This window comes from Acipenser ruthenus, chromosome 8 (genome assembly GCF_902713425.1).
Source record: "Acipenser ruthenus chromosome 8, fAciRut3.2 maternal haplotype, whole genome shotgun sequence".
Lineage (NCBI taxonomy): Eukaryota > Metazoa > Chordata > Actinopteri > Acipenseriformes > Acipenseridae > Acipenser > Acipenser ruthenus.
The window spans coordinates 37,219,223-37,243,835 of record NC_081196.1 but is presented as its reverse complement, the minus strand read 5'-3'; the positions used below and the strand labels follow the sequence as shown (position 1 = coordinate 37,243,835).

The window sequence follows — 24,613 nt, the reverse complement described above, 5'->3', positions numbered from 1 at the left end:
GACATACTAACCAATGTGTTAAATACTGCAATCTTTTTTTTCAATTACAGACTGGAGATGTAAGGTTTCATTCAACCAACAATTTTTAAAATCCTTAATAGACGTTTTGAGACTTTTCCAGCACATAAGAGAAAGAAAAAACTTGGTTTAGGCCTCAAATGCCTCTTCTTCAGGTGCAAGTGAAAATTTAAAGAAACAGATCTCAAAATATTTGCATATTTTCAGGAGAATCGTCAGATGTTTGGAACAGTACAAGTCTGATAGTACAGAAAAAAAAATTATTAACCTTATGATGCCTGACTATATGGAAAAACACACTATAAAATAGGTCTGATTGGCAACAGATATGCAGATGCTGCCTTTGAGGCCAGCTTGTGAACATACTATCTTACAGAGTATGGCAAAGTATTGTGGCAGATGTGCAGTGTCAGTAGTCATTGAATGGTTTAGCTGGATTAGTTTGGGTAAAACAATTGCTGCTAAATCCATTCAAAAACTTTTCCTGTTCTATGATTTTACACTGGTTATTTGCAAGTCATCAAAATCAAGTAAATATATGAAGAGGTTAAGAGTATCAAAGATTGAGAGATTTAAAAGTGTAAGCTTAAAATTGAGATGAAAAAATAGTTTCTGTCTAAATAAGTTTTGTATAACTATGCAATTATCACACCATTTATAAGCTATTTAAGTGTTATTACTTGAATCAATGCTAGGAGAAATATATATTTTGAAATGTTGTTCACATTAATACCTCAAGTATACATTACGTGAAAAGACCTCTAACCACTGACAGAAAGAGAACCTACTGAAACGCAATCGTGAAATGCCTGTGGTCTCAAGGTAAATCAATGCATGTTTTGCAGTATGTATACTGAACTCTACCAACCCTTAAGTCGACTGTCTTGAAGTTGAACCAGACATTCCGTTTTAAAAATCGACGCGTCCTTGAACTTGCGTACATACTTATTGACCGTGTTAACAATGCATGTATTTCCAAAACGATAGTAGGCAGTAAATGTGACCGATTATAGATCGACACTGTACTGTTTTGAAGCCCTACCTCTACGTATTTTGAGACCAGTTGTAAACAAATTACTATAACACATCTCAAGGTAGCTTTGACCTCCCTCCTGTGTTAAGTTTTTTTTTCTCTCTGCTATGCGCTCTCTCTCTCTCTCTCTCTCTCTCTCTCTCTCTCTCTCTCTCTCTCTCTCTCTCTCTCTCTCTCTCTTGTTTTAGTCTCGGACGGGCAGGGGGACTGTGGTTTCCCTGACATTCCTGGGAACAAATCCAAACAGAGAAAAAGGGCAGGAAAATATTTCACTTTCCCGAGTTTTACTTCAGCTTTGGAGACATATATAAAACCTGCAGTTCTCTCATTGGGAAACAGAGAAAAGTCTTAATTGAAGGGGATACAGAAGGGCAGTATATTATTAGCAGCTCTGAATTAATTGCACAAAACAGTCACCCAGCAGAGGACAACATATTTTCATGAGGTGGATTTTTTTTGTGGCCATGGATACAGAAAAAGACTGCACCTTGAATTCTGTCATTGGAATATAACTGTGAGTTTTGCAACAAACTTTTGGAAACGCTGTGTTATTGGAGACAATGCAATTTCGTTACATATTTATAAGTTTAGCATTATATGGAGTTTAATTCAATGCAAATTACTGTATTGAAAATGTGACACACCGTTTGGCATATAAAATAGACAAGTCTGGAATAGCTGTCTTTATTTTCTAACTGGAAGAATGATTTATTACTTTGGAGGAGAGGTAACATACCGTTGCAGTTTTTGTTTGTTTAATACATAATCTGATTTAATTTTTACATTTTATTTGAACTACTAATATTACAAACTGGTGTTTCCATTTTATTCATACAATTTAATCACACGCAGTTGCGAGATTGCTTAAAATAATTATGCTTTGAACATCAAAAAAGGAAATAAACAGAGATAATTTGCACTAAATATTAGCATTGTAAAATAAAAATAATATATTAAAAACAAACAAACACCTATGTCCGTTTATTGCTATCTTTTGAATATTACTTTAATCGGTTTGTGAAATGATGCGGACATTTATGCTTGGTGCAGCCGTCCTGCTAGCGCTGTGGGCAGTGTGTAGTTCTCAAAGCAATTCCTCAGGCAGTCGAGGGAACCCCAGACTCAGGAAGCAGGCTCTGTTGCGAGCCAGGCTCAGCAAGGAAGACCCTACCCTGCACACACAATCAGACGCTTCCAGTCTAAACCAGGGAGGTTCCTCTACTGGAGCAGTTCATGATGCAGCGGGTACCTTTTCATCTACCTCCACTTCAGGGACCAATAGGAGACCTGAGATGTTGCAGCAAGATGAGAGCGCCACCCCATTAAAGAGAGGGCAGCCCAGACGAGTGCTGCAAAGTAGAAAAGTAACACAGGTGAGGAGCCCTGGCCAGCTGGCCATGGTGCAAGATGAGAGCACCTCCGGATCCAGTTCTAGATTGGCACGTGTGCCCTCAGGTTCCGGTTCACCCAATCTTTTAGCGAGTTTTGCAGGCAAGAACAGAGTCATTGTCATCTCAGCTCCCCACGCCTCTGAAGGCTACTACCGCCTGATGACAAGCCTCTTGAAGCCGGATGTCTACTGTGAGTTGGCTGACAGACACATAGAGCAGATAGTGATGTTCCACGAAGATGGAGAGGTGGGCGGGAAAGTGAGGAGAATTACCAACGAAGGTAAGATCAATGAGGAGCCTCTGGACCCAGCCCTTGTCCCCAAACTGATGAACTTTTTAAAGCTAGAGAAAGGCAAATTTGGCATGGTGCTTCTGCGTAAAACCTTGCAGGTGGAGGAGAGGTACCCATACCCGGTCAGGCTGGAGGCTATATATGAAGTCGTTGACAAGTCACCCATGCGGAAAATCGAGAAAATGAGGCAGAAGGGCTTTGTGCAGAAATGCAAAGCAGCCGGGGTGGAGGGGCAAGTGGTGGAAAGCAGTGAGTCAGGGGGGGACAGGAAAGCTAGTGAGGGAGGCCCCAAACTCCCAACCAGAACAGACACCAAGGAGGAAAGGGACCCAGTGAAAAAGGAGATTAGGAAGAATGTGATCATAAGAAGGCCAGTCCAGACCACAGCTGCCCCAACTACCACGACTACAAGAGCCACCACAACAACTACAACCAGAACTACAACCACAACTAGGCCCACTACAACCACCACAACAACCACAACGACTCCTCCCACCACTACCAGGCCCACCACCACTACCACCAAAGCCACCACCACTACCACAACTTCCCCTGCCACAACTCAGAGGCCCACAAAAGCACCCACAACTCCCCACTGGACACATGAGGTGCATCGGCCTTCAACCGAGGGAGGCTCCACTGAGCCCATCTATTACCCACCCACCAAGTATGACCACCGCAAGGATAAGCAACAGCAGACCATCACCACTGCTGGCAAGCCCCACAAAACTCCTCTGCCTTCATACCCTACTACCGCTCCAGAGTACTACACCAAGGCCTACACAGGACACAATGGGGCCAACCGTATGGATAGGATGGAGTATGGGCAAAAAGAGTTCAGCATCACTCCGTCTCAACACAAGCCAGCCAAAGCCAAGCCCCCCAAGAAGAAGACCATCACCAAGGTCCTGACCAATGAGTATGATGACAAGTACGAAGGAGGGAAGCCCACTGCCGGCCGCACGGAGGAGGGGGTGGAAGTGGAGAATATCCCCCAGAAGAAAGGGAAAGGCAAGCATGACAAAGCCGCCAAAGCCGAAAAGAAAAAAAAGAAGACTGAGAAAGCAGAAAAGCTGTCCAAAAAGGATAAATCTGAAAAGAAGGCCAAAGACAAAAGTAACAGGAAGAACAAGAAAAAAGCACTCAAAAACCATGAGAAAGATGACTACCAGAAACCCTCCATAAAACAACCAGCACCCAGAGGGACTTTAGCCACGTTCCTGGATTATTTTGAAAACCGTAGGCGGCTAATTGTAAGTAGAACCTTCTTTTTGTATTACATATCGTTACCCTAGGCTGCAGTAATGAACATTTAATTTCTTGTGATATGGGTCATGCCAATTTGTTATCAAATGTAAGTTACATTGTAGTTCTAGTGCTGCAAAAGTGCAATTAAACTGCAGTGAATACTCTGGTAAATGTTTGTCCCTTTTTACTTCATTTCCACTGGTGAAAATGTCCTATGATCAAACAGATTAATTATCCAATCATTCTGCTATGTTCATTTCAATCTCTAGGTCTAAGTACTGTACTAGACACTCACATGGTTTTGTTTCTTGCTTCTATTTAAATCTGTTTTAAGAAATGTTTTGTTCAAGACTGTTTTTTATACATCATTTTGATGAATTAATTAAGTCTGCTGTTTCTGAAAATCTTTTTTTGTTTGAGAGAGGGTTGGAAGTTAATTTTCACTTTTCAAAACAGTGTTTAATCTAAGGGACGTCTGAAGTAAGTCATTTTGTACCTAGGGGGAGTTGTGTACCAGTGCAGTGTATTTGGATCCCCCTGTATGTGCAAAATCATCAGAAAATAAATTTTTATTTTCAAATGAAGTCTCTTTCTCTCTTTTCAGCTGATCACAGTGCCCCATGAAGAAAATGACATGTATGTACAACAGCGAGATGAGTACCTGGAACACGTATGTGAAATGGCCATTAGGAAAATCTCCATCATTACCATCTTTGGGAGTCTGACCAATAGCACCATGAAAATGGACCATTACCAATTGGGTGAGAGATTATTTGAGCTAAAACCGAGGGTTAAGGAGATTAAAAATGTTAGATAATAAAATCATATTTGGTATTCATGAAACATTTCTAGTTATCCATTAAAGAACCCAGTGGTCACAGTTTCATGAATATCAAATAAAATATATACAGTATATATATATATATATATATATATATATATATATATATATATATATATATATATTTTTTTTTTTTAATAGTGCAGCTAAATTGTATTGGCAGCCATTCATGAGCCCAAAGGAAATACATTTTCAAATGTAAACTCTTCCTCCAGGTGCAGTAACTACCGACCCATAATCATAAAATATGATGGAAGTCACCCCCCCCCCCCCTGCCCCCGGTTACTGTTTACCCACTAAACCTGTCAATGGTCTTGCATTAGAGTTCCCTTTCAGCTTTGTATACACAATGATTTGATTTATCACCGATTTATGTATGTTTCGAACACTGTTATTGCTGTCAAAGCAGTGGCAACAGCCTAGAATAATAGTGCCTGGTGACATCATAACCATGCCCACTCACTCTGTGGTGTTGTTGGTGATGGGGGGAGGACTCTCAAACAAGCCAATTGAAGTATATAACCCTTTCACCAGCGGCACCAAAGACTTGATAGTCACATGTTTACAGTCAGAATGACTGTTTACAATGCCAGACAGGAGTTGCTGCTTCTGTGTCCTTAAACTTGAATACTTGTTACATTCCCAAAGTAATATATCTTCCTAGAAGGGCTTGGTCTGTTTTCTGTGTTGTACATTGTTTAGTAAAGGCTGAAGAAGTATAGATAAGGGGTAGCAGTGTGGAGTAGTGGTTAGGGCTCTGTACTCTTGACCGAAGGATCATGGGTTCAATCCCAGGTGGTGGACACTGCTGCTGTACCTTTGAGCAAGGTACTTTACCTACATTGCTCCAGTAAAAACCCAGCTGTATAAATGGGTAATTGTATGTAAAAAATAATGTAATTGTATGTAAAAATAATGTGATATCTTGTAACAATTGTAAGTCGCCCTGGTTAAGGGCGTCTGCTAAGAAATAAATAACATAGGGAGGCGTGGTAAAACATTTGCGAAAAATTGTGCAATGACCACATTAAAGCGTGTACATTCAATACAGTTATTCATCTATACATATAAAACTGATTATGATTTGGTTTTCAATGTCAATATTAAACCATGTCCATTTAATATACAAATATAGTATAGTCAAAGAAGTAATGCACATTTCCTACAAAGTTTATATAGAGAGTAAACCTGGGTAGTTTTCTCCTAAAGACATTTATTTGACCTTGACTATAAATGCATTACCTCTAGATAAGAGTGCACTAAAAACATTTGTAATCTCTTGTGGAATTTTCCCCACTTTTTTTACCCAATAAAACTGTCAGCAATCACATATGTTAACATATACCCCAGTCTCAAACACAAACACACACACACACACACACACACACACACACACACACACACACACACAGATTCACAAAAATTTCCTGAAGATAGCTTGAGGAATGCACCTGAGAAATGTTCTGATAAAGACATTTTCTTGTCCACATTTGGAGTTTCTAATGAGGTGGCTCAATGCCATGGGCTTTTAGGGAAAACTATTTATACAACAGGCATGGGCTTATTACTGCTGAGCTGTCTGAAGATTTCCACTATGATGTCAGAATTATTTTTTCAATGATGTTGCTCGCAGATTGTATGATAAAACAGTCACTCTTTGCTTGATTGTGTAATGTCTTTCTTGTTCCAACTTTTGAATAAGCAAATACACGTAATGTATTACATTGATGAAGGCACTAGCCAAAATATGTCTACTTGACATATTTTTTTCAGTTACTGGTATGAAAAAACATCTCACTGCCAGCTCAAGCTTACTGTACACCTTAAAGTATGGGTTAAGTTGTGTTTTACAACCAATACTGGACCTGTTTTTACAGGTTTTAAACAGCTTTCAGAATTTTTGAGTAGAACTTCCACCAGGGTTAAGTTGCAAACATGGTTCTGCTATCCTTATAGTAGCTAGTATAATATAAAAAAAAAAAACGCTAGGATAACTGCGTCAGTTATCTGTATCCCAGTTTTATTTGTTTTGCTATTTGGAACAGTTTATAAAAGCTGCTATAAGGATAGTGGTGCCATAATTAAATCCTGGGGTTAGAATCACATTTTCGGCTCTGCTGTGTAATGTAAAGGAGTGAGGGAAGACCACCGAGATAAAGTCCACTTACTGTGGACTTTGTGGGTCAAAGTGGATCGAGTCATATTTAACAGCATATAATAAACAGACCTGGAATCTGAGGTTATTATACCTGTTTTAAGGGAAACATTACATTTGTTTAATTATGGATTTGCTTTTTTAATTAGAAAACGAGAAGGCTATGAGGGGTTTGAAGGAGGATGACCTTCTGGATCAGGACCTCATCATTGAGCTGAGGAAGGAGTACGGCATGACCTACAATGAATTCTTCATGGTGATGACTGACTTCGACATGAAGGTCAAGGTTAGTACTGATTTCCCTCCATGTGTATTCAACAGACAGTAGAGCTGTATGATTAAGTGGAATAGCAAGTGTCTTCTCTTTAACAGACACATGCATTATCATTTGATGTGTGCATGTATGTGTGTCATGTATTCCAGGTTTCAGAAAGAGGAACATGATGCTGAACTGTAGCTGCATATCTTTATTTCTGTAATTGTTTCTGTTATTTTTGCAAAACTATATCCCTCAAGTTGTTTGTCATGCTTCATTCTTTTGGAGCAGACAACCATAGGTAGTTCATCCATAACTCTCCAAGCAAGCCTGTGCAAGACAGAATTAGTGTAATAATGCTAGAATAAAAATTACCTTTAGGGGAGCACATGGGTATACTTGACTCATTACACAAATGCTGCTTTTGCTCAGGCTTGCTCAGGCTTGTTCAGAGACTACACCAAAGGTAAAATATCCTGGTGACTTTAATAAACATGCTCAATATCGAGGAGTGCTGAAACTGTAATACATGATTGTTAAGAGGAACACTTACAATAGGATAACAAACAGATTCAAATATATATATATATATATATATATATATATATATATATATATATATATATATATATATATATATATACAGATGTGCTCAAATTTGTTGGTACCCTTACAGCTCATTGAAATAATGCTTCATTCCTCCTGAAAAGTGATGAAATTAAAAGCTATTTTTATCATGTATACTTGCATGCCTTTGGTATGTCATAGAATAAAGCAAAGAAGCTGTGAAAAGAGATGAATTATTGCTTATTCTACATAGATATTCTAAAATGGCCTGGACACATTTGTTGGTACCCCTTAGAAAAGATCATAAATAATTGGATTATAGTGATATTTCAAACTAATTAGTTTCTTTAATTAGTATCACACATGTCTCCAATCTTGTAATCAGTCATTCAGCCTATTTAAATGGAGAAAAGTAGTCACTGTGCTGTTTGGTATCATTGTGTGCACCACACTGAACATGGACCAGAGAAAGCAAAGGAGAGAGTTGTCTGAGGAGATCAGAAAGAAAATAATAGACAAGCATGGTAAAGGTAAAGGCTACAAGACCATCTCCAAGCAGCTTGATGTTCCTGTGACAACAGTTGCAAATATTATTAAGAAGTTTAAGGTCCATGGAACTGTAGCCAACCTCCCTGGGCGCGGCCGCAAGAGGAAAATCGACCCCAGATTGAACAGAAGGATAGTGCGAATGGTAGAAAAAGAACCAAGGATAACTGCCAAAGAGATACAAGCTGAACTCCAAGGTTGAAGGTACGTCAGTTTTTTTTGAGCGAAAGTGGGCTCCATGGAAGAAGACCCAGGAGGACTCCACTTTTGAAAGAAAAACATAAAAAAGCCAGACTGGAATTTGCTAAAATGCATATTGACAAGCCACAATCCTTCTGGGAGAATGTCCTTTGGAAAGATGAGTCATAACTGGAGCTTTTTGGCAAGTCACATCAGCTCTATGTTCACAGACGAAAAAATGAAGCTTTCAAAGAAAAGAACACCATACCTACAGTGAAACATGGAGGAGGCTCGGTTATGTTTTGTGGCTGCTTTGCTGCGCCTGGCACAGGGTGCCTTGAATCAGTGCAGGGCACAATGAAATCTCAAGACTATCAAGGCATTCTGGAGCGAAACGTACTGCCCAGTGTCAGAAAGCTCTGTCTCAGTCGCAGGTCATGGGTCCTTCAACAGGATAATGACCCAAAACACACAGCTAAAAGCACCCAAGAATGGATAAGAACAAAACATTGGACTATTCTGAAGTGGCCTTCTATGAGTCCTGATCTGAATCCTAACGAACATCTATGGAAAGAGCTGAAACTTGCAGTCTGGAGAAGGCACCCATCAAACCTGAGACAGCTGGAGCAGTTTGCTCAGGAAGAGTGGGCCAAACTACCTGTTAACAGGTGCAGAAGTCTCATTGAGAGCTACAGAAAACGTTTGATTGCAGTGATTTCCTCTAAAGGTTGTGCAACAAAATATTAGGTTAGCGGTCCCATCATTTTTGTCCATGCCATTTTCATTTGTTTTATTATTTACAATATTATGTTGAATAAAAAATCAAAAACAAAGTCTGATTTCTATTAAATATGGAATAAACAATGGTGGATGCCAATTAGTTTTGTCAGTTTCAAGTTATTTCAGAGAAAATTGTGCATTCTTCCTTTTTTGTGGAGGGGTACCAACAAATTTGAGCACGTCTGTATATAGTATTATACAAAGAGGGTAAAAAGTATTGCAAAGCAATAACATGACTTCCAAACAGATGGAAACCAGGGCAGTTAGTTTCTTTTTTTGTCAATCAGTCCAAGGTTCTCATCATAAGCTAAGTAGAGCAAAACATTTGGTTTATAGCCAGATAACCCTACTGCTCTGATTCATTGACGTGAAGGGAAGCGAGAATCCCCCTGCAGTGTAATATAAAAGTACTTGTACCATTGTTAATAATCAGTTTGATTAAAAACCTACTATGATTGCAAAAACCTTTGAGTCAAATTTTCAAGAGTTTCATTGGAAAGATACAGTAGTAGACTACCACCTTCACTACCACCTGGCTTTTGAGACAGGTGGTCTTTGTGTACAGACTGGGCTTTATTGAAGCATTTGATACTTGGAAAATTAGCCACTGTAGATATGTAGTTTATATGTTAACAGATGGTCTGAAATAAAGAGCTCACTGTATGGTACAGTGCAGTTTAAGCCTTTGAGTCAAGAATGATGAAAAACAGATTTAATAAATGATCTGATGGAGGTCCCTATGTAGTTTTGCCATGAGAAGAGACATGCATGTAGGTTTATATATATATATATATATACACAATATATTTTGGGCTTGAACTTTGAGTTTATTTTCCAAATCTCTACCTCCCATTAAATGTTAATTTGTCGTTGTTAAGCTGTCTCTGCACCGTAATTAAGAAAACACTACTAATTACTGGGTTCAAGATTATTTTTTTCTTTGCTACAAATCAAGGACATTTTAAATGATGGACTTGCTATCAGTGAACAGTCCTTACTGGGTATTTTATGCTGAAAAGAAAATCTGTCATAAAAATAACAAAAGCACCATGATAAAGTAAGCAGCTGTAAGAATGAAATGCAATTAGGACCAGCGATAAGCAACTCATGTAAATTTGTCACATCTGTTTGAAATAAAAATGAAAAACAGAATCTGGCCCAGTTTGAATATGAAGGTAAAAACAAGTGACATTGTTTTGTAATAAACAGCTTTTTCTGAGTTGAATTAGGAAACATAATCGGCTCAAAATAAGTTTAAAGGGATGTCATGTGATCACAAATAAAACCCCAAAATGTCAAGCCCTAAGTATATTTATAACCCCAAAATATGAAACCGTCAATATAAAACAACTGAAAATAGATTTGAAAAGACATCTGGCATCTGAAGCTAAATACTACTTTCTAGTGTTGTATGAAAGACTTGGCAGCCTGGTTGCAGTTTTCCAAGACTTCTGCTATCTTCTGACCTATTATCTAGGCAGATCATTGTTTTGTTTTTTTAACATACCAGGAAAATTGTGCGCCAACCCCTTTTTCAAAGGCCGCAGATAGTTGTTCTCCCACAACCGGCCTTCATTCATACTTAGGGTCAATATAAAAGTGGGTTTTAGGGTGTATTAAGAAGTATGTTGTGATTTCCCAGTAAGTTTGCTGGGTATAGTACTGTATTAATAGGGCTATACAAACTGTCTTTCAGAAGCTTAAAAAAAAACCAGCTCAACATTGCAGTTTGTTTAGCTAGTTGAGCAGAGTTTGTTGGAGTGAATTCAAACAGGTGGAAGCCTAAACTTTAAAAAATAAAGTGCAAAAGAAATTTACAGTTTTGATTTAGTTATGATAGAAATTCAGCTGTATGGGGCTACACAAAATTCCCCTAGGACACATTCCTGACAAGTGTTGTTACGTCTTTATCATCTTACAATTATTTAAAAATATATAATTTTTCCTGCCTGTAGAGACGAGCCAGTCTTTTCTGAAGTTATGTATTGAAATTACTTGACATTCTGGGTTGATTATGAATACAATTTCAACCTCTGCCATACTGTTCTTTGAAACAACACAGAACCTCTTGCAACATTCAGTATTTCAATTTCAGTCCCTGATGAATTTCTTAAGATATTGAAGTGTTCAGCTGAGGATGTAAAAATAAACACAGAGAAAGTCCAGGACCAGGAGAAATAAACTTTTTATTATTATTATTTTAGTATGGCCTATATTAAAGGAAGAGCAGGAACAGTCTACATTTAACTCTTCCTTAGTGCAGTCCATCTTTCCTGTTTCTCCCAAACCCTGCTGCCCTGTCTCTTATACTGGGACCTGTTTTCCTTTATGAAAAAAGTGTAGTAAATCATAGTGAAAGCATAGTGAAGGGTCGTGAGCACTGTAGGCCCAGAGAAATATGATAAAACACGTAAAAAACATGGCAAATCGTTATAAACTGTAGAAAATGCAGTGTATAACCATGAGAATAGTATGGAAAAACTAAAACATTACTGCTCACATTTTTAAGGGTTCTCTAACCTGTATTTACCAGGTCGTATACAGCGCCATGCTGTCAATCCCACAAGCTCAGCCTCGCCTCGACGTTAATTCTTCTGTAGTTAATGCTAAAATCATATAAATGGCTTGAATCTAAATACTGGCACTGGATCTAAGAACCATAAAATCATACAAATACTTTTACAGACAGAAATGTGCTATTACCCTGCTTTTCCACACTTACACTAGGCATTTACTGTGGTTGTTCCATTGCTTTATTGTATATGTTTGTTATTTACTTTCACTATTATTTCACTGTGCTTTACTACACTTTGCTTTGCTTTCACCATGGAATATCACAGTAAACTTTTATAAGGGGAGATTCACATGATGTTCAGATGATTTACTTTCATCACACAAAGGACCCCTTTTTAATGAGTTAAACAGAGTTAAATAATAGTGCCCTTTGTAAACCAAGTAAATGAAAATAAACTTCTCTAAAGAGTCTGTTTAGTGTTTATTTAGGTCCTCTGCCGTTCAGATTATTACAATAGGGCCCTGAATATTCTGTTAATACATTTCAGTGCTGTAAAAACACCAGACAATGAACACAGTACAGTAGAGGGGAATCAGCTGCTTTGGTTGCGTGTGGTACTGCAATCTGCTAATTCAATACAGAGTTGTTTTTTTTCTGTATTGGCTCACATGTATTTTAAGTAGGTAATGTTATATAGATCTCACACTCACAAGTCAGGCACGCAATACACTTCATTTTCATTCATTACGTTCTGCTGACATCTAGTGGTTTAAAATAGTAACTAATGGTCCCGGTATAATTAGCACGGTATAATTTTACATCTTTATATATTTATTTCCTTCATTAGTGAAAGCTGCTCCCCCAAAAGAGTACATGTTTATGAGATAAAAATGTATTATACCAGGTTCTCATTCTTAAGGCATGAAGAGTATAAAGCTCCAACAACTACATCAGAAGCATTTGCCACAGGTGCTGACGGACAAGCATGTGGGGAGGTGCTTGTGTGTGTAGTCTCTGCATAGCTAAATAAAATACAGCACTCTCTCCTATTACAGTACTGCCATTTATTTCATATGTATAGGGCAGTGCACTTATGTGGAGGCCTAGACTGTATTATGGCCCACTTTTAAAGTTTTGTGTCTGTCTTTACAGCAATACTACGAAGTGCCCATTGCAATGAAGGCAGTGTTTGATTACATTGATATTTTTCAATCGCGCATCAAGGAAATGGAAAAACAGAAGAAAGAGGGGATATCGTGTAAGAAGGAAGACCGACCCCGCTCCCTGGAAAACTTTTTGTCAAGGTAGCATCGATCACGTCTTTCCATGAACAGCTTTTCCTGTTTTCAGTTGAATGAGAGAAGAAATACAATTGTCACTAACAACATGGAAAAAGTTTCATGAATATAATCTGTATTTAATTTATAAAACAAAGACCAAATTCTTAAAAAGAAGAAGAAAAAAAACTCAGTTAAAGCTGTGTTCCATTTTTGTTTTTTTGCCAGTTGAACACCTTATCACACCATTGTCCCAATGAGAAAATGCCTTCTCTGAATTCCAGATGTCATAATAATTCTAGTCTCTGTATTCATTTTAATGGAAATGTTGGCATTTTCATTTATACATCATACCCAGTAGTTGTTGTGCTATGATTATCATTGTATGGTTAGGGCTTTGTTCATTGTTTCACTTTTCCAGTGTTTTGTTTTGGAGGTTTTCTGGCTTTTGGTAGATTCTGATCATTACGTGTTTATCAACAATGTCACGTTTTTTTTTTACCCATTATTTCGGCCGTATTAGAGTTTTGATGCGTAGAGTCATCTTGGAAACTTCTCACGTCAAATAATAGAACAGATAGGAACCACAGTGTGCACTGTACCTCTTGCACCAAAAACTGAACTGTGAACAAGACTAAGTGAACACAATATGAGTAGTATTCTCCACACCAGTTACATGTGTGTTTATTTGTTAAAACCTAAAATCAGAAACCTTATTTATAATGAAAATCCCAACAACCATTTAAATGGATGCTGTGAGTGAGGTGGATAACATAAGTGTCTCATTGGCTGAAACTTTAGACTAAACATTGCAGGAGACTTTTAAAACACTTTAATAGTCATGTGTGTTATTGCAGACTACAGACTAGAAAATTGTCCATATGACTCATATAGGGAAAAACACTGGTTACATCCGCTCACCCTTGTGTTAGTCTAGATCCAGGCACTCTTTCTTAGTCTTTGCAATTTAATCCCTTCCTGGTGTCAAAACCACCCATTGCTCACCAATAGCAGATTTTCAGTATTCATTCATGTAGGCTGTACAGTATAGTTAGCATTCCTATTGGAAATATGACTCCCAACAACTGTCTGGCCTCGCGGGGCCCCTGACCATTAGGGGTTGCTGTGGGAGGTTGTCAAACTCCAATGCTGCACTCCCTATTGGTCCTCATTCAAGGCCGGCAACTCATCGCGGCTGGGATTTGAACAAGTAAGAACTCGATCACATGACTCAGCCCTTGCATGTTCAGTTTTCTAGGCTAGCCACTGGGGACCAAATATTCCACAAACTCATCTGAAGAATGTGCAGGACAATGTAGCATTTTTCTGGAAAGCCAGAGTCCGTTCAAGTAGGTAGCTGAGTTAACAAGTTACGGAAATTGCAAACGTCTGCTTACTGGTATTCTGACTTAATAAAGAGCTGCATGTACTGTAGTTACAATGAGATGTACTGTTGAAGGACCTTTCCGAGTATCTATGGTCTTTCTGTGCTGTGGAGTGTAGTTGCTAGGTGATGCTGCAACCTTCATGGATCTACCTGGAAAACAAAGAAAGATTAGCAGATAATCTCGACACCTAATTGGACTTGGTCCATTGCCTGCAGGTTCCGCTGGAGACGGAGGCTGTTTCTTATATCTTCACCAAATGATGAAGAATGGGCCTACCAGCAGCAGCTGTACGCCTTGACTAGCCAGGCCTGCAACCTGGGTGAGTTCTGGGTACATATTTTGATTAATTCAGAAAAGTCAGATATACATCCCACTGTTGTGTCTGAATAAATACAACAGGCACTCCTTTTTACATTTCAATACAAAATCTTTTACTTCTATCGTAATTTTGGATGGATTTCCTAAGGTTTGGCTTCAGTGCAAAGCATCCACCACTTTTCATTTTCAAAAAAGGGGAAAAAAAACTTGTTGGAAACAACTCAAAGAACAATATTTAAGTAAAAGGGCAGACATTTAGCAGGAACAATAACTGAAGGTCTCTTTCCTGTAACTAAGTTGTTTCCTGATAGTTTTATACTGTTCCACTTGTTTTATTCCTTACTGAAAATGTGCCTTTGTTTTTGCACTTTTTCTTTCTGCAATTGCTCCAACATCTTATGTATCTACTCTTACATTCTACATTTAAAACACCTCAGTGGTTTCTTACTAGTTTTGTAGAATTAAAGGTTTTTCTTTGGCTCCATATATTTGTGTTCCTACCTTTTTCCAAAAGTAAGTCATTATAAACAGCAAACCTGGAACAGTTCAGTGAATGGAAATTTAGCACACTATAATTCCTTCTGGCATCTATAATTATATTCAGGAGTAGCTAGCTAAAACAAAGAACATAATTCTCAAACCTGGCTAAATTGTAAAGAACATAATTCTCAAACCAGCCATCTTTTGTAATTATTAGTGAACAAAACAGGTTTATTAAAAGTTGTACTTTGTAGTGCTTTGGGTATTTACGAGAAACTTAAACGGTCAGAAAATAAATCCGCTTTTAACCTTAACTTAAGTTTTTTGACTAATATTTTTCTGGTAAACTTAACAGAGATAGGAAAAAAAATAGATTCAGGGCTCCTTGACTAAATGACTAGTCCACTAAAATCTTTAGCACACAACCACCACATATCCATGAGTCAGTCCTGGTTTATCATGATTATCCATTTACAGACATATGGCACCACAGCCAAACCATGTTCCACCCAGAACATAGCCGTACATCACAACAAGTAATTGTTATACAATGAGTGGCCATGTAAAAATCACAACAATGGTACCTTGTGTTACAGAATGTCCGGGAAGTACACCCTAGATCACAATATTATAGGGTAATAGAAAGTTTGTGGAGGAACTATAATGAGGAGCATGCATGAAAATAATGTATTAGTAAGAACAAAATGTCCCAGAGATTCTGCTAACATATAACAATACGAAATATAATCTAACAAAAAGTATATCTCAAAGGTTCTATCCTGGTTAAATAAATACATTTGAAAAATATTGATTTTAAGCTAGTCATACAATTCAAGGGATTGATATTTTAACCAGTTCTTAATCAGATCAAAAGGGAGAAATTTAGTTTAACAGAAGATCCTCTCTTTATATGAAATAACACTTATACTTGCTACCTTCTCTGATCTACATGCCTATTTTCTACATATTAAAAATAAACTACGGGGGGGCTCCCGAGTGGCGCATCCAGTAAAAGGCGCTCCGCGTGGAGTGCAGGATGCGCCCTATAGCCTGTAGATCGCAGGTTAAAATCCAGGCTATGTCATTTACGACCGTGACCGGGGGTTCTGGGGCGTTGCACAGTTGGCCGAGTGCCGCCCGGGTAGAGGGGGCCTAGGTCTGCAGGGCAATCCACAGTTCACTACGCACCAGCAACCCCTGTGGCTGATAGGGCGCCTGCGGGTCTGCAGTGGAGCCATTGCGATCTGTGTTGTCCTCCGGCACTGTAGGTCTGGTGGCGTCACTGTGGATCTGCAGTGCGAAAAATGACGGATTGGCAGGAATGCGTTTCGGAGGACGCATTTTTCAGCCTCTGTTTCCCGAGTTATCGGGGGGGGGGGGGGTTTGCAGCGGTGAACTAGGAAAAAAAATAATAAAAGCGATTCAGGCTTTAGACTTGTGAGATTGGAGGATGCTCATACGCCCTCAGAACGTCCATGCTGTCTAGGGACTCGCTGCGGTGAGGAGAAAAAAAAAAACATAATTAGACATTTCAAATTGGGGGGGAAAATAAATAAATAAAAATAATTGGTCACTCTAAATTGAAAAAAAAAAAAATTAATTCCATCTGCCATATTAGATTGACTACATCTGAAAGACCAAAACAAGAAAAACCCTTATGTGGAAAAATCATCAAGAACAAATGCCGGGGTTAAACACTGGGCCCCCTCAGCTCCAGATTTCCACTTTAACCACTGCATCCAGCCATCTTCATGCAGAGAGCCGAGGGGCATAATTCAAATACATTAAAAAGCAGTTGATAAATGTTTTTATTAACCAAAACTGGACCTAGTTTTAGTTTTACTTTAATGAAAAGCATGTTTGTGGACTGAGAGCAGGCATTAAGGGGGCCCCTAATTAGATATCTTGATGTGTAAGAGCGCCAATAAAACTGGGTGTATGTATGAGGTAACACAGAACTGTTTATGAGGAACACGCAGTACTGGAGGGGCAGCTTTTAGTGTGGGTAATGAGCATTCCTTAGGGCATGGTTTTCATAGATACTGTAAACATAGATTTATATATTTGGACAGTGAATACTGTAGTCTTAATGTTTGTGTCTTTTCCCTCTATAATGGTACAGTAAGAAATATAAAATGTTACTTTTCAGGTTAACTTATATATGATTTGTTAATGACTTGGTAATAAATGCCAATCAGCACATTCATTTCTTTATTTAAGTTGAACAAACACAACAAAAATGTTTCACACAGTACCTTTTGTATTTTGCAGTTGAAAACACCATCAGCCAGGCCCTCCACACAGTAGCAGGCATAAAGGGACTGGCTGCTCTCTTTATGTACCCTGCACCTGGCTCTAATTTAGAATAGCCAGGTGCAGCTGATAATTAACTAATAAAACAGTTAAATTAGGGCTTTTCAGCCTGTGTCCTTCTGGGAGGTGTAGTCCTGTGTTCTCCCCGGACTACACTTTCTTAGAATATATATCTTTAGAACACCAAAAAAAAAACAACATTGCATTCCAAAATATCCCTTACATTTTCACATGTGCATACAGTGGATACAGGCCTTGGTGGTCTTACTGTTTCATGTTTCTGATGGACCCTATAATTGTACTTATAGCTGTGGCGGGGGATGTACAGTGCCGTGAAAAAGTATTTTCCCCTGTCTGATTTGCTGCATTTTTGCATATTTTTGACACTGAATGTTATCAGATCTTCAACCAAAAACTAATATTAGATAAAAGGGACCCTGAGTGAACAAATAACACAAAAATGTGATACATATTTCATTTATTTATTAAAGAAAGTTATGCAACACCCAATGCCCCCGTGTGAAAAAGTAATCGCCCCCTTAGACTATAAATGGTTACGCCACCTTTAGCAGCAATAACTGCAACCAAGCGCTTCCTGTAGTTATTGATTAGTCTCTCACAGCGCCGTGGAGGAATTTTGGCCCACTCCTCCATGCAGAACTGCTTCAACTCAGTGACATTTGTGGGTTTTCGAGCATGAACTGCTCGTTTCAGGTCGTGCCACAACATCTAAATGGGGTTTAGGTCTGGACTTTGACTAGGCCATTCCAAAACTTAAAATTTCTTGTTCTTCAACCATTCTGATGTAGACTTGCTTGTGTTTTTCGGATCATTGTCTTGTTGCATGACCCAGCTGCGCTTCAGCTTCAGCTCACGGACGGATGGCCTGACATTCTCCTGTAGAATTCTCTGATACAGAGCAGAATTCATGGTTCCTTCAATGATGGCAAGGCGTCCAGGTCCTGATGCAGCAAAGCATCCCCAAACCATGACACTACCACCACCATGCTTGACCGTTGGTATGAGGTTCTTACTGTGGAATGCAGTGTTTGGTTTTCGCCAGACATAACGGGGCCCATGTCGGCCAAAAAGTTCCACTTTTCACTCATCTGTCCATAGAACATTGTTCCAGAACTCTTGAGGATCATCCAGATGCTTTTTGGCAAACTTGAGACGAGCATTCATGTTCTTCTTAGTGAGCAATGGTTTCCTCCTAGCTACTCTGCCATGAATCCCATTTTTGCCCAGTGTCTTTCTGATGGTGGAGTCATGAACACTGACCTTAGCCGAGGTGAGAGAGGCCTGCAGATCCCTGGATGTTGTTCTAGGGTTCTTTGTGACCCCTGGACGATTTTACGCCTTGCTCTTGGAGAGATTTTGGCAGGACGGCCACTCCTGGGAAGATTCACTACTGTCCCAAACTTTCTCCATTTGGACAATATGGCTCTGAATGTGGTTCAGTGGAACCCCAGAGCCTTAGAAATGGCTTTGTAACCCTTTCCAGACTGATAGGCATCAACAACTTTTTTCCGGAGGTCTTCAGGAATTTCTTTTGTTCATGGCATGATGTGCCTCTAGATCCTGTGTGCTGACAACTTCACTCTGATGGTAAGGGCCAAAGTTAGTCAGATTTATATTGGGCAAGGCTGGCCCAAATCAGGCCTGGTTGTTAACCAAAGTACTCAAACAGCTGACCCTAATTATCCCTTTAATTGGGTTGAGTTAACTAGGGGTGGCAATAACTTTTTCACACCTGAAGATTGCATGTTTGATTACCTTGCACACCAAACAAATGAAAGAAGCACCAAACTTTGGTGTCATTATTTCTCAGACTCCCTCTATATACTACTACAACCCACAAAAAAATCTGACCAAATACAATGTGAAAAATGTACAAAAATGCAGAAAATCAGACAGGGGGTAAATACTTTTTCACGGCACTGTATATCACTGACATACACGTTTTAAGTTTTACTACGGAATCTACTGTACATACCATACATATCATCAATGTTACATTTAAAGGGTTTGTTAAAACCTCCGTCACTGTCTGAATCAACACCGTGTAAGCTGCTGCCCTGGCTGTATGACAGAATTCTATCTTTGTCTAAATTCCAGTTTACAGGACCTTACTATTTCCAAGGAACCAAAGCAACTGGAAGCATCACTTGTTTTTTTAGTTTATACTTCTGTGTTATGGCAAGAAACCTTGCATGGTGCTGAGGTATCCTAATAATTGCCTCATTGTTAATATGAATAGTAACCTTTTTTTGTTTTGCATTTTCCCAGGTCTGCGACACATAGCTGTTCTGAAGTTGGTTGGTGTGGACCTTGAGGCTGGGGGAGTTTTGGAATTATTTCCTATTAACGGTAATGTTACTGGTGCACTTCAATCAATGACCCCTCTGGAAACAAGTATTGTTAACCTGCTACTAACACGAAACAATTTCATACAGTAGACTTGTGAACTGTCAGCTGCTTGAAGTGACAGAATCTAAGCCTCCAAGCTCTATGGTTTTCATAAGTCATATTAGTTCAAATCATTTTTATAAAAAAATAAAGCTTTGGAAACAAAATGTTTCTAAAAAATATTTGTTTGTCCATGTCTAAAGGAGTAACTATTTACCCAGCTCTGGGGAAAATAGCAAACTAATTTTTTTGTATTGACACAGCTGGACTAAGGTTAACCCAGCAGAACAGTCTGTAAATGTGGTCAAACTGACTTAAAAGTTCAAGGGCATTTTGTGTTATTTCTACAGAAATAAACACCAGCGGTCAATTGCAGCGTACTAGTGATTTAGTCAACAGCAAGCGGACTAATAAATCCTGCAAATCTGTACTAACTTAATCCTGATTGCAACGTACCAAGCAGATGATCTTGGTAATTGGTTTAACTGATCGGAACAAGTGGAACAAGTTTGACTGATAATGGGGACTAACCTACAGTTATGGCCAAAAGTTTAGCATCACCCTATAGAATTAACACATTTTGCTTCATAAAGTCTAATAAACATAACAGCATTTAAAGGGGTTTCAGTTAGGTATAGCTTTCTGTGCAAATCCCAGCAGACCTGGGGTCAATTGTAATTATAACTGAAATTACAGCAGCACTGTTTGCTGAAATTTCAATTACACTATTTTGTTCAGATAGAATTACAGTTGCAATTATGCAGCAGTAATTACAATTATAATAAAAAATAACATAAACAGCTACGCACATTAACATGTTTAATTTATTTATTCTAAATAACCAATCAATATTCACAGGTACAAATATAGAAACATACTACAGTCAATTCTCGTTAACATAAATTTCAAGGAACCAGTAAAAAATGTGTCATCAGTAATTTGTATTACCAGGAAGCCAAATGTACTGTCAGTTTTATTTGAAGTTACATTAACACTGAAATCAATTTTCAATTACAGAACAATGAAAAGTATTATACATTTGAAAGTATTGTGCATTTTATTGAAAATGCGGCTGTAAGTGAATTTGCATACATTGCAAATGAACTCCTCTTGACACGTGCATGTCCCATTCTGATCACATGCATTTTGAAACCACAAAAGCAAGACGTCGTCAACATCAGGGTATTGAGCAAATTAGACTTGCATCCAGTTTGCTGTTCATAAGCCTGTATTATTGTATCCCGTTTTTTTTTTTATAATGGTTGCCAAATTGTTTGTGGGAATGTTGAAATCTACAGCAACATCTTTCTTTTTCTTGTACGCATTGACAGTGCAAGTTTTTGTAGGAGCATTATGACAACTCGAAATGCATCATAGGATAAGTAGTCCCCAAACAGCACTTAAATACAGTACAGAGGCACTAATGTGGATGCAAGTTAATACATTCCCCAATATCCTTTACACTCAGCTGTTCGAAACAGGGTGTTTCATTTTATTCACATTTTTCTTTCCTGGGATGACTCCAAAATAACTTGCACTAACAGGAAATTTGTGTTAAATGAATTTATGTTATAAGAAGTAATTTACAATAAGCGACTGATAAATTTAGCCTGAATTCGTACTATCAGGAAATTAGTCTAATCCAAGTTCGTTTTAACAAGACTTGAATATATATAACTTTTATTTTTTTTCAAACAAATAGAGTTACTAAAAGTGGTTGAAAATACGAAAATGATTGCTGTGTAAAACACAACATGGAACTGTGAATGATTAAGCTTGAAAAGGTGTGTAATTGAACTGTAATTCATGGGGTGTCTGCTGGGCTGTAAGGATATATAAAAGATCTGAAAATATATAAAAGTTGCTCTGCTCGACAGAGGCGCCTCTCGGGGTGATAGGAATAGCCCAATCGTAGGGATGAAAGGAGAACAGAAAGGATTCCTTGACTGGTCTGGTGCTGCCCTCGCATGAGGTGAGGCTCGGTCCTCCAAAGCCAGGAAAAAGCTCCTGCAAGGAATCTGCAACAGAAAGATTAGTTAGTCTGGGACTGGGCACTGAGAGCGTAAAGCGGGCCACGAAAAAGCGCATAAGCTGCGAAAGAATAGTGTGGCCGGGGGTCCCCTCTGACTCACTCGGTGAGAACCCCCCTAGAGCGAGTTCAAGGTATTGTAGCGACCTGAGGTTGAGGGAGTGAATCCGCACTTACCCCCCATAGAATGGACCCCCGGCTCCCCGCAGAGACCCTCACCGTGAGACAAACAATAGAGTAGCGCCAGTGCATAACATAAAAGAAACAGCTGGAAGTGACATACGAGACAAACTGGAGAGGTTAAAATAGTGTTAGTGTGGTATGGTTATGTGATTACCTGCTGCTCAGTGGAGAGGAAAAAAACACTAGAAGGGGTAAACCTCTGGTGGCCCCGGCGGTCAGGTAGCCACCTCTCTGGGCATGCTAGCTAGAAAGTCGGTTGTTTTAGTACTTGCAAGCAGTCTTAAATTAGAACTGTACTTGAAAATGTCCTCTTTCAGAAAATAAATTAAAATGAGCTGGAAAATAGCTTTGAGAATCTAGCCCTTAATGTTGCAAAAGTATCGAGAGTAGAAGCCATATGTGGTTGCTGGACTTGATTTCTAACTACAGGCGTGTGCTATGGACCATTGAGGGAGCTGTAAGTGGGAACATCAGCTGTGGGGACCGGAAGTGCTGAACCGAGACGGCAGCCATGACTGGAGTGGCGAATACTGGGCTTAATAGAGATTGCTGCAACACTGGAAGCGACCTGTTTGTCCATATCGTTGAGCTGTGTATAAATTGAAACAATAGAGTCGGCGAAGGGGTCAATGAGGGACTTCATGTCCTCGAAAATGTTCTTTATGAAGCTGAAGGGTGGGATTTGTTTCCGCTGCTCTCCTGGTTGCTGTGCTGGGAGGAGACGAGCGACCATGACTGGAGAGGAGGGCGGTGTTGCCGCCTGTACTGAAGCTCTGGGTGAGCGAAAGTGCGCTCAAGAAGCAGGCAGCATGGTGTACAATAAATATTGAACTACGCCATACTATTGCTTCCAGCTGGGATGTTGATACTGTTGTCGTGCAGAGTTTTTTAAAAGTTAGGCGAGTGGCCAATCCTTATAAAATAGCTGCTCTGAAGGCTGAGCCTGCTGGCGGGGGTGTTTTGATCTCTGTAATGCTGGGTTAGCAGGTCTGGTTCCTGGGAGAAGTCTGCATTAGAAGTAGACGGTACTGAGTTTCCATCGGAGAAACGAATGAGATATTGTTGAGGAGAATCCGGCAGAGATGTTTCCTGATCTGAATTGGAGTTGGTTCATGCTGCAAATTAAGAGTTTTAAATTTTGCGCAGAGAACAGGTCGCAGTGTATGCAAGAAAGCAAAACACTAGACAGAGGAGGAGTGTGAGATTGGGGTTTAAATAGGAGGTTAATGAAGATAGGTGTTAATTAATTAAGCTGCCCAGCTACCACCCCCTGAATTTCACACTAAGGCTAACATTTCATGAATTATAAGGTATAATTACATCTACAATTGTGCAACTGTGCCACCATTCAACTACAATTATATTGTAATTGCAATTAATAACAAATGACATAATTGACCCCAGGTCTGAATACCACGAGTATCATTCTGAAATCTGTTGTCCTGTCTGTGTTTATAGGTAGTGCTACTGTGGATCGAGAAGGACTTTCACTCTCCCTGGTGAAGGACATTAGGAACTACTTCCAGATAAGTCCTGAATATTTCTCAATGCTGCTAGTGGGGAAAGACGGAAATGTTAAATCCTGGTACCCGTCTCCAATGGGGTCTATGGCCATCATCTATGACCTTCTAGACTCCATGCAGCTCCGGCGCCAAGAAATGGCCATTCAGCAGTCACTGGGCATGAGGTGCCCTGAAGACGAATATGGGGGGTATGGTTACCACCACGGATATGAAGAGGGCTATCAGGATGACCACCACCACCATTACCGTTGATACCATTACTAAGTGGAAAAAATGAAACTGTTGACTCAAGTGGTCTTTTTTTTTTTTTTTTTTTTATAAATTCTACAGGCTTCTTGAATATTTACTTACTTGCAAAGTTTCATTCCAATAGTACCAGAACTTTCCTTCCCCCACCCCTATTTTTAATGCTTATTTGAACCCTAAAACAAATAAACATTTTCTTCTTTTTTTAAATATATAAATTCCAGCACCAAAGTGAGTAAGAGTGGATAAAATGATCAGGCAACTGTGAAACTGGGGAAAAATTGTTATTTCTAAGCCAAGGCCAAGAAAGACACTTGTAGAGACATTTTAATTTTTTTTTTATGTTACATTTGTATTTATTGGATATCGACTCCTTGTTTCATATATTAAAATCAGGTACCAATCACAGCTGTATCACTGTTCAGATACTGTACTGCTGATATAACATGGAAAAGCAAGTCCAGTTTCTTTCCCCTGAAAAAAATCAGTCATTACATATTTTCTTATTTATATGCAGATGTGTGTATCATATGACAAATAAAACCCTTTATACTATCACCCATTCAAAGATCTGAGTCAATATTTGAAAACATGGAGTGCATGAGCATCTTTTTTATGCATGGAT

At 38.9% G+C, this 24,613-nt stretch overlaps 1 protein-coding gene across 1 annotated transcript; it reads left to right on the top strand.

Moving 5' to 3' along the window:
- Positions 1-1,226: 1,226 nt before the first annotated feature.
- ccdc80 (coiled-coil domain containing 80) lies at positions 1,227-24,546 on the top strand. Its single transcript, XM_034011975.3, has 7 exons — positions 1,227-3,987; positions 4,587-4,743; positions 7,128-7,264; positions 12,975-13,126; positions 14,703-14,806; positions 19,888-19,968; positions 23,678-24,546. The coding sequence occupies exons 1-7, from the start codon at positions 2,074-2,076 to the stop codon at positions 23,992-23,994; spliced, it is 2,862 nt and encodes a 953-aa protein (XP_033867866.3). The 5' UTR covers positions 1,227-2,073; the 3' UTR covers positions 23,995-24,546.
- The last annotated feature ends 67 nt before the right edge of the window (positions 24,547-24,613 follow it).